Source organism: Myzus persicae, unplaced genomic scaffold (assembly GCF_001856785.1).
Source record: "Myzus persicae strain clone G006 unplaced genomic scaffold, MPER_G0061.0, whole genome shotgun sequence".
NCBI lineage: Eukaryota > Metazoa > Arthropoda > Insecta > Hemiptera > Aphididae > Myzus > Myzus persicae.
Genome location: NW_019104044.1, coordinates 1164743 through 1177333, shown reverse-complemented (window position 1 = coordinate 1177333; position 12591 = coordinate 1164743). Strand labels below are relative to the sequence as shown.

General features: G+C 28.6%; 1 protein-coding gene across 3 annotated transcripts in view; it reads right to left on the bottom strand.

Moving 5' to 3' along the window:
* Positions 1-12591, bottom strand: part of LOC111037943 (probable G-protein coupled receptor CG31760) — a 171107-nt gene that overhangs the window by 27965 nt on the left and 130551 nt on the right. For all 3 annotated transcript variants that reach the window (XM_022320812.1, XM_022320813.1, XM_022320814.1), the window contains one exon: positions 8827-9010. In XM_022320812.1, coding sequence (XP_022176504.1) covers positions 8827-9010 — 184 coding nt within the window. The remainder of the gene's footprint in view (positions 1-8826; positions 9011-12591) is intronic.

Sequence of the window (12591 nt, the reverse complement as noted above, 5' to 3'; positions counted from 1 at the left end):
CCCACTGAACCTAATATAGTAATATGTGAATATGACTTACATAGCATTTGTGGTTTTCGAGATTTCCGACTAGTAGTAACAAACGCACGATTATTATTCATACGTAGGTATATACCACTTTATATAGTTTATTCCAGGGCATGAAACCAAAATGAAAATGTTTGATTTTAATTTAAATTTTCCTTACTGATATCTGTTTTTCTCGATTTAAATCTAAAATAATACTTTGATATAAAAATTGTGTGTTTTTTTAAACTATCGCACAATATTGATGTAGGTACTATAATACGATTTTGGATATCATTTGTCTTTTTTTCGATTTGAAATATCAAATTTGAATTTTTTTTGTGATTTTGTTGATTTCTAATTGAGAAAAAACTATCATCGTCCGTACTGCTATATTTAACAGGCCTATAAAAATGAAATATTAGTTATTTGTTATTACATATTTTAATATATATATACAATGTTATGGAACTATCGACTATCGTTGAATTCAAAATTTAAATTCAAATTATTTTTAAATTTTAAATCGATTAGTATCATACTAATAGTATGTAATAAAAAAAAAAAAAATAAAATTATTTTAGTTTAATCATTAATTTCATCATTTCGATAAAGGTAAATTTTAAATATCATTAAAAAATATATGTATTTTGATATCACTTGATTTCTTTTATAATTTTCAATGATTTGTATTGATATTTAAAATCTATTTGATGTCCAGCCTTATTCAGATAATATGGCTGTATCATCATTAAAGCTTTGTCATTTAGTATTTGCATAATTTTGATATTGTTTTTAGAATATTATTAATACAAATTATGATTAGATAATGGGTGACCTACACAAGTACTTTGGGGTGCTTCGCAAGATATATCGAGCGTTTCACAGGAAAGATCATCGAGTTTAACTCGTTGAATCCTACCTCTTAAAAAAAACTTATGTACATTTTCCACTTAAAACAGAACTTTATAAGTTTTTAGTAATAATTCATACACAATCAAAAGCTTTTTTTCAGTTGTGTTAAGTCATTGCTTCGTTCCTTATGACTTAATTAATAATAATATTTTAACTTGTTTACTATCTAATTGAGTTTGTTCAGTTTGTCGTAATCTGTTTTAATAAATTAGTTGCTTTGACTTATTTTATTTAATGTATAACATATAATAGAAAGAAAATAATTAGCAATACATATAATAATATTTTCCAAATATTGATATAAAAATAAAATTTACCCATTTGAATGTATTTAAAAATATTAATGCACAACATTTATAAATTTAAATTATCTATATAATATTTAATGCGAGAGAAAATATTTAGTTTTTTTTCAGATGCTCTTTCATCAGAATTTGTGCGTAAAATAACTATTTGGAGTTGTCTACTTAGCAAAATTAGCAGGCAATAACAATATCCGAGAATTTAAGTATATATAGATTCTATATTAAAAAATAACATTCCTGAGGTAGGTATAACAATTGACTGGAAATATTTTATAAAGAAGCAAAATGTTTTAGGTTACCACTCATAATACCTTCACATTTTTCAATTTATAGTATGATACGAAGAATTAAATTCGTTTTTTACTAATGCATAATATATTTTTATTTTCTGTGAACTTACTGTCATATTACGTTGGGTTTATAATGTACCACCCAACGAACGTTCATAATGCATAAAGATAACAAAAAGGATATACTGTGTATAAGTTCAAAATTGATTGAAACTCAAATAATTTGAGTGTATCAGAATTGATAAATTCCAAATATTTTACATAAAAATGGCGTATATTTTACAATACAATAATTTGATAACAGTTTGAAATTTTTCCTAATTTTGTAATGAATTTTTGATTGATTAAATAAGATATTTTTTTATTACATTAAGTTAGCAATGATTAAATGTAAATAAATAACTGACTCCTAAATTATTTAAAACGTAAAAAGGCATTGTAATAACAATCTCCGACGGGCCTAAACATAAGAAATCTTGCTGGATCATATTCTAACTCGAAATTAGCCAATCATTTAATGGAAACATCAAAGCGATATATGTGTGCTAATAAAGAAGACGGCCACAGTGAGAAATGCCAATCGAATTTTACAGTTTATTTAACAATTTGTATACCATAATTATTATTCTCAAATCAACCGGAAATTATGAACGACCTCAGTGTCTTATCATACTTTTTAAATAAAAAAACTACTAATATAAGTTTTTGCATTGTTTTTATCATTTGAAAAATAATACGTCGCTACATTTATATCATAGTACGCAATAATTTCCCAATCATATTTTCATTCTATCAACAGCTGCGCAGGAACATAACATCAGGGCCCGAGCACATCCATAGAGAAAATACAAGCCCAGAAAGAAAATCCACGAATGTATCGGATCTCAACAACTATCAGGTGCAGTGGTATTTTAAAGGTTAATAAAAGATGATTGTTTTCATGACAATACGATTATATTAAATCCAAACATTCGAGTGTCTTGATTATTTCCTCTCGATTTTTTCCACCACTAGAGAATCAAAACAAAAAACAAAATTATATTATGCACAGTAGTTTTCGTAGAAAAATAATAAACGACCTATGACGCGGAACGCGGGCGGACCGTGACACCACACCGGGGAAGTTTACAAGCAGTAAGTATAGTGATGGCGTGGCATATAAAAAGTGCCTCCCCAACCTGGGTAAGTTACAGGTTACGTTAGGGGGTTTTTTTTTTTAAATAGAATTGCTTCCGAACATTTGTCGAGTAAATTATTGAGTTCGCCTCTCCGAAATTTCGTTCAATTTTTTTTCGGCCGAAATTCACAAATAATTAGTCAGGGTTTTTTGAGAGCATTGTTCAAGTGAAACCTCCACGCTGCTAGGTATAAAATACCACGCACAGTGCTGCAAATCGAAAATATATTATATTAATGCGTACTATTATGTAGGTAGTAATAGGTATATGATATAGTAATTGTGATATGAAGCGCGTCCGTTTTTCGGTGGGTTGTAGCCGTTCGAGTGTGGCTGATTCGTGTTCGGAGGTGAAATACGTTAAGGGCGCCCGGCGAACACTTCAACGGTTGGCCGAGAATAGTAATTATTATTAATAGCCTCACTGCCGTACCGTGGCAAGAAAAGTCACTAGCTCCCAACACCACATACACACACACACACACACACACACACACACACACGCACACACATGATGGATCTATCGGACCACGGTCTCGATGAACAGCATTTTTGTATAAACAAGCATAGTGGCGTACAATTTACAACAGACACAGACGTTCAGCAGAACTCCAAAATACTATACTCACAGATTATCACCCCCACCCCTGTGTTTCTGACAGCTCAAGAGAGCCGTGCCATTCTATATGACTGCATGATACACAGCCATTTAGGTAAATCATAATAATTTAACATCCAAAAAAGTATAATAATATAATTACTAACCACTAACCAAGATAACATATATTACGTCTTTACGACTATATTATACTATTTAAACATTGTCGATTATAAATTATAACATAATATACACTTATAATATATAATTATTAATAGGTGCTTTTCAAAAAAAAAAAAGAAGCGAAACACACTTTGAAACCCTAACCCATAATTCAGCTCAACATTTTACATTGCGACCATACACCTACATATAGGTACGTACATATGGTATTATATTATATAATATATGAACAAAAAAATATTAGATTTCAGTTTTGCTGAAACAAAATCCCCTTGTCAGCCCATATTTTAAATGCTATTTTTTTCAAATACCATCTTATTGCCCATATTACGGAGAGCATCGGCGGAACCACTATTCAAAATGTCAAGTCCATATGTTTTGTCATTTGGGAAAAAATATAAAAATTAGAATTTGGACTGTATACTATATACAGATATAAATATAGCCATAATATAAATAGGTGTGCTTCGCGAGTACCTACACATTTTTCAAATAATGTACCGGATGTTGTAAGGAAGGAGCAAGGGCGATTATTTAAGAAATAATATTATGCGATTTAATATGTTATTAATTTCTACGATTTTTGTTAAAAACCGTACTGCATACATAATACAATATACACTGTGTGTAGAATGTCTTATTGTAAAAATGATGTCATTACATGTGTAAAAATAAATACAGAAAAAAGTATTGATTCAAAACGTAATCGTGCAAAATGAACGCTCATAACTTCTATGATAGTTAATTAGTATTAGATTTACTAAGAAAAAAAAGTTGATTAAATTATAATATGCCCAACCTACTTTCCACGCAACAGTCAAAGATTTCGTTGTATGAAATTGTATGGCTGAAAATACATATTTTAATGTAAATCCTTTTGAATTGAAATAATTAAATTTTCACTGTGAACCATCTTTGCTTTGCTATAAATTTTGATTTTTATCAACGTTTGATACGTATCTTGCCAAAACCATAATTCCGTATTCTGAATCACGAATATAATATGAAAAATCTACCTTCTTTAGTCCTTACGTTAAACAATCGGACAATTACAAGGGCAAGTTAAATTAAATACCTTGATCTAACTCTACGTAGACGCCTAGACTCTGGACTCCACCTACTCAAACCTCCCTGTAAAGTTGAAACCCAGTAAACCCAAACTCTTTCTAACCAATAAATTTGCCACATAGGTTCAAATCAATAATTAGACCAGTATAGACATGTGGCATGTAGTTATTGGGTTCTGGAAAGCCCTCTTATTCTAAAACGCTTCAAGGTTTTCAACCTATCTGCTTGCGATAAAATATCCTCTCTTTGGTATTCCACCAACACAATCTTTTTAAAGACCTGAAACTTATCGCAACGAATAAATTACTTGAATAATATTACAATACATTTCATACTAATTTAAACCATCATAGTAGTCCACTTCTTAAACGACATAATTATCCTCTGTTTAACTTCCCAATGTACCATGCACATATAAGACTAAAAATACATCACCAATAGGAATTAATTTTTGAAAAATCATACTTAATAAGTTCCAGGGTGACACTGATGAGTGCCTTAAATTTTATTATTTCTTTGCCACACAAACCCTACTTCAACTCCACACAAAACATATCATGAAACATATTATGACTACATAAGATAATTAATATCCTTTTGTCAATAATAAAAAATGTCTATTCAACGTCTGCTGTGCTATAGTATTACGTATGTACTCCATGATACAGAGTGTTTCGTAAGCAATTAAAATAATCATTTTATGGGGAAACTCAGTTTTCTTGTCTTGCCTGTTACTCCCAGCCCTCTTCCCTCACGTGCAAAAATTATTGTACCTAATTGCAATTTTTTTTTACTAAATATTAACGCATAATCAGCAATATTTGGCACTGTATTAATCGCTATATAAAACAGTCCTATTAACAACTCGAATTTCTTACAAAGGGATGCGTTGGACATACTACTTTGAGCTCAGTACTATTACATTTATCCGAAACAGTTTTGCTTACATAGGTAAAGTTCATCTATAAACCTGACATATTTCTCTCAGTTTTTAAGATAAAATAATTTAAATTATTCACTTTTATTTGTATTTATTTCATAGTAAAAGTGAAGAAGATTTTATTTTTAAAATTTAAACGATAAAAACTATGAGGAATAATAAAAACTAACGTATGAATTAATTTTAAATCTATTAAAATACCTGTATTTCTGATTGTCATTTTAACTTTAAATTAAAAACCAAAGCGTTAAATATTGCAAAAAACAATACTCGAATTCGGTCCTCTGGATTTCAATGATTTTGAATAGAGTTTTTGAATAATGAGGGACTTATTATCATGCAAGTCCTATTTAAGGGTCTTGGTAAGAAGAATTTATCATATAGTTTTCTATAAATTCCCTTGATTTTTACTTCATATTATGCAATTAAAATAACATAGGTCGAAACGTAAGAAAAACGTTTGTGTGGAAGCGAAGTAGAAATGAACTGACCTGATAATGATTTTATGTCAACGTTTTATTATGTGTGCATTTTTTTTTTTAATTAGCAAGTAATTGGGATGAAATTTCTTCATATCATAATAACGTGTTATACTGAATAACCCTTAGGCAATATAACTGTTACCAATTTTCGCCTCATAATACATTTACCTGGCAAAAATTATTTTTCTGTTCCCTGAATTCACAGGAAAATTCAGTTATTCGAAGTTATTATTTAAAAATAAGATTGCATTTTTGACAGAGTTCTTCTCAAGTAATATTTCTATTTCAGTAATTTTATCTTACTACAACTAAACAGATGTATACAATTTTACATGATTTTATATTTTTAAGCCAGTAATTTCATAAAAAGATTAACTGATTAAATACATGAATTAATCAAAGAGGTTAAACACTTAATGTAAAACCTGTATTATAGGATTTAAACTTTCTAGGTAGTTAATTAATTTTAATATAAAGGTAACTAGTTATAAAAATTAAAATGCATAATATACAACTGGAATTATAGTGCATAACAAAATAAAGGATACAATATAAACCATTCTTATGAGAATTAATATGTGTAGTTTGGATATATTATGCTACACTAATATTGAGTAAAATCATTAAGTATAGTATTCAAACCAGTAAATTGTTTTTTATCCAAATGGTTCTATTGATAATTATATTAGTCCTACACTTATAAATATAACACAATGCCTTAGAATTTAAAAAAAAATATATAAGCACTAGTTAACTTTCAAACTGACCTCGGCCGTAACGTATGCGGTTTTGTATAATTACGCATAACATAAACCATTATTTTTAACAAAAATATTCAACTTTTTAGTCTCATAGTTTGAAAATTATGTAAACGTGTGTTTTTCTGGACTAAATAATAAAATGTTGGAGTTAAAGTTTCCCTTATAGTTTCAATTTTTAGAATATAGACAAGTATATTATGTTATACTCATATTCAGATTATTTACGCAATACTCTCGCAAGGTACAAGGTTATATTTTAGAACCGTCCATTCAAAATCAAATTACATGAATAAACTTTTCATATTTACTCAAAACCACAAAAGACACCATAAAATATAATCAACATATTGAAAACCATCTCCATGCTAACAATATACAGTAGCAGTACATTGTTCGATATGAATTATAACTATGATATGATGCTAAAAAAAAAAATGTATTGCCTTTAAAAGTTCAAAACAACATAGACGACGCTGTCATAATAAAAAAAAAATTGTTTGAATGAACTAGTATGAATCATGTTATTATTATGCAAACACTAAAACATCAACAATAATACCATTATTTGCGATATCGATGAAAAATTCAATATTCTACACCAGTAGGTATGGTTATTAAACACTCAAATATTTGGATCTATACAATTCAATCTAATTCGTTTTTAATTCAGATTCGTATAATGTATTATGACTAGGTACTGCACTGAATAATTGAATGTTACAATAATGGTAAAGATAATGATATACTCATTACGTCGAAACTCGGCTAGTATCCAGGAGAAAATATACCTACTGACATACGTACCGTAATCCGGTATAAACCCCCCCACTGGAGTATGTTTTTTAATGTAAAATACTTCAGCGCGACACGAGTAGAAGTCAATTAAGAGTTTCGGACACAAACAAGAAATCGGTCGAAAGCACCACTAACACTAATTCGTTAGTTAAAAAGCAATTATATTAAATCGCAATCGTGTGGGCATTCAAATGATGGGGCAGTAATTCAATATGGTATATTGTTCAAACGAGGTGTTGGTTGCTTTCATCATTACTGTATGGATATCCACAAAAAGGGTAATACGGCCTTCAGCATGCGTCACGTAAAACTAACATCCAGATGGATCCATTCTCCATCCAACCTTAGAGAACCTAACTTATACTAGCTTAAAAACGGGGCAATGCTAAAGCACACACTTCTGACAAGTAAGCCCATAATCGGTTTGTTTGTCTGGAAAAGGATTCGCAACCCTTTTGTGATACGCGTAATGAGAATAACTCGAGCTCGATGACAAAAATGACGAAGTTGAAACATATTGTGTCAATAAACGATATTCCCAGATTATTCCTTGTGAAAAAATGTAATGAAGAGCCAAGGTTTGGCAAAAAAAAAAAACACATACAGTAGGTATAAAAGGTTATCTATATTTTAGTGTCTGTATACCCACTGTTTCTAAAAGTCTTTACTGTTTTTAATATAGATATTTTTTTTTTACGAAATTCAATTTTTACAATTTTTTTATACTTGTTATCTTTATGTTTTTACTTTTTTTTACATTTTTAGTCTCATACTGTAGAGCGAAATATTCTTAAGGGTATTTTGAAACACCACAATTGATATTGGAAAGTGTAGTTAATTAGTTCTAAGTAGATTATAGCTTAGATGGGCGATACGGATATCCTCAAAATCATTGGTCTACTACAACTCAACTCATCATAACGTTAAATGCTTATAACTTATAAGCTAAAACTAAATTTAACTACTTCGAAGTTTGATTATTCAAAGTATTCCGTATAATATTCTGTTTTGGAATATAAAATCCAAATTGAACGTCGTCATTCAAAAAAGTAAAAATACTTAAAAAATGGTATTGGTAGAATAATAAAATATACCTTTAATTTTAATTTCGAAAATAGTGTTTTGCAATGATGAAATAATATTTAAAAAAAATATAAATCCACCAAAGTGTGGACGTTGACACAAAAATGGATCACTTTATATTTCTTGCAGACTTATTATAAAATAAATCGTTTTGGTGGTATTGTTAAAAGTAAAGGAGCAAAATATGTTGAAATGTTCATATACTCATATGTGATTTACTTACTTAAAAAAATACTTGGCGTCCTTGAAAGCAAAAAACGGTACAGTATATGTGAGCATCCATATATTTCCGCCTCCACAATCATAATATGGTTTGCTCCACTTGCCATCCTCGTACGACACGGCTAGGATGTCGTCAGGAAAACTTTTTGTATGACTTGTTTGATTCCAAGTATATGTGTTGATTGCTGAAAACATATTTTTATTGAAACATGAAAAAATATTTGAATGCAGTAACGATTATTTCATTACATTTTACTGCGTTCAATATGATGTTTAGTGTACAATAATAGTGTTATTAGTTATTTATTATCATCGATTTGAGGTCGATTTGAGGTCGATTGGATATTATGAATTCATTCACAATAATACCGGGATGGGTAATGGCATTTTATTTCGATTCCATTCTGCAGTAAAACTTTATTCAAGCGCAATATATTTTGCATTTATCAAATGTTTGCTGGGAAAAATTTGAACTAAATAGGTATTTATCACGATAAAAGCTACGAGAGGTAACTCAGTAACGTTAAAAGCAAAACCAAATTACTGTCTAGTGCAGATCATTACGATGCCATAATATGCTATATACTGTTCATCCATATTCATGGAGTTACATTAAACTAATATATTTTGTTGCATAAAATTCCTATGTCTAACTAAAAATCTAAAATGATCAAAAACCAGCATATTTGTAACCTTTTAACCCACCGTGTTTGTTTTAGTTTAGCTTATTATTTTAGGTACTCAGAAAAACCTACAGAATATATTATGAACATATTTCCCCAATCTAAAAAAAAAAAACATTTTAAAAACTCCATACCTTATTGGTACACTTTGCACATAAAAGTACGGTTAAAATAGATTAAATAAATAAGTTAATCATAACCAACGTATATCCCAAGTAATATTTTATATTTTAATCGTTAAAATGTAATAAAGTATGTTGTATCGCAATAAAAAAAAAAAAATTATAAAAAAATATTGTTGCTTAATATTGATTAACTGCCCATAGTATTAATATATCTTAATATAATAATTTTTTTAGCAGTCTTTTTTTTAATAATCTAAAAAAAAATTCTAACTTCTATATTTTTATGTAATATTAATTGAAGTGCATTACATTAAACAACACCATCGTTAAATATATGATATAGCATAATGCATTTAAGAGGATGTCAGCAGAATATTTGTTTTCTCTTTCAGACCCGTGCTATAGAACAAGCCAACATGGATAAAACGGATTCTCGTCAAACAGTTATTTTTATTTTTATCCGATTTTTGAAAAATCTTATAGTAAAAGTAAAATCAACAATAACATCAAGTATACAGGATAATATTTATGAAGGTTTGATGTTAGTTTTGTATTTTATTATTATTTGACTTTTTACTCGACTTAACAAAAAAAAAATAAGGTTATTTAAATGGATATTAAATTATTTTAAGACAATATGTAGATAAACCGATATGTCTACCATCAAAAATATTATTCTTTGTAATTTTCGTAATTGATGATTTCACTCTAAAATGGTAACTCAAAAAGATAAAAAAAAATTGAATGCGTTTTGTCTAATAGCAATATATTATACAATATGTACAATATCAATGACGTGCCAGAATCATATTATTTACTACTCAAAAGAAAAATGCGTATAGAAATTTTAAAGGTATTTCCAATAAATTTATCGGATTAATTTATTTTTGAATAACTCTTATACTGTATTCGATCACTATTCGCTTTAGCCAAATGAAACAGTTGATTGCATTATTTATACTTAAAATACCAATCATAATAAATAATGAACACTTAAATGAACATTTAATTGTTTTTGAATGATACTTTGAATATTTTAAAAATAATGATAACATTTGAATATAAATCAATAACTTAAAAAATATATAGGTGTTTATAACAGATACGTTGAAGACCCAGTAACAATAAAACAAACCCTAAATATTCAATAATTGTATCATTTATTTAAATTGGGATTTTAAATTTCAGGCGCTACTTGATAATCAGCAGTTTTGTTATTTTTTTTTTCCCCCACAAATACAAAACTGTACAATTTATTATAAACGCAATTGTTTGAATGGTTAGGTAATAAATAGAAAAATATGCTACGCTCTAATTGGTAATTGTATTGTTTCCCCCAAAATATAAGAAAATAGCTTTATCATGGTTATAATATTTATAAACTCACTATTGTATTAATTTAATATAATATACTTAACTACTTCAGCTTTTGGTCACTTTTATTATATTTTTAGAAACGTAAATTAACTATAGTGATTATAATCGAGTTAGCTACTACCATAACGAAATAGAAATATATCCTCAGTTAATATTGGAAAGAGTCCAATTAGACCAACTTGAAATAAAAGCAAAGCAATAAATAATTTATATTAAATTTATCTTGAAAAAAAATAAAACTGTAAAACTAAACTACGATTAAAAATAAAAATATTTGTCTAAGACTAATGTAGATTTACAAAATGCATTTAAAACAGTTTTTTCGTACAAACTTTGAGACTGTAAATAACTGTTTATTTGACAATTTATACTTACGTTGTCAAAATATTAGCAAGCATTAAATAATTAAAGCGAATATTTGATACATTTCATATAAACTACAAGATTTAAATTTATTTGCTGTATACATGTTATGTTTTGTAATTAATTTCAAATTAAAAGATTTAAAAAAATGAAAATGCTCACAATATACCGAGTATACCTCATAAACAAATGAAAATCAAAAAAATGTGTAAAAATTATTATAATGAATACAGATGAATGTGCATCGTAAAATATACACAAACAAATAATGCTTCGAACGCATTGGTTGATGTTTGGATTTTAAATAAATATAAAAAAATCTGTCCCTCTAATATTTCAATAGCATTTTAACCAAACATATTAATATATTGCTCACACAATTTATGACTGATTATACAGATTACAATGTAGTGTGTGATTTAATACGATATCGCATTATTTTAAGACGTCCATATAGGAACATTTTGATTTCGAACTATCGTATTATGCTCACCCAATAATATTTTGTTATTCTCTTGGAATATTCTTTCGATGCAATCTAATGTGCGTCTAATTTTTTTGGTATTTTCTTATTCAATAGCTCCGTGTCAATATTCTGTTTTTCGCGAAATTAGATCCGCAGACTTATTATTACAGACTAAGGTTATATTATTACTGCGTGTTGGTCGAGGGTGGTCGATACAGTTGTTTCAATAAAATAAGACCGTTTACAATGGATTGCGATAACTTCGTATGCACCTATATTGTCGGACTGTACAAGTTTCACCACCGGGTCAAAGGTGTGTATTATACAAATGTCGGCGGTTGTATTTCCGTCCCGACGCCGTTTATTATTCGTGCACAACATATAATATAATGCGAATCATAAGATATTATTATTATCCGTGTACAATGTTGTTGTGTTGTAGGCAGTGCCCACGAGAGGTACTTTCGCGTTAAAGGGGGCCCATATACATATAGTACACAATGTTTAATTTCGGATAAAGTTTACTCATAAACTTCCCGAATCTGTTTAATTTCGCCCTATGCCGAGAGTCGGGTTCACCTTAGTTGTACCATGATACGGATATTGGCTATTCTTAGGACGTGTTCAAATCATAATAATAATAATATTATTATTATTATTATTATTATTATTATATTGCAGTACCCAGGCGTAAGTACTCTTCGACGAGCGGTATCGTCTGAATGCGTGTCACGTGCAACCTCATAACATGT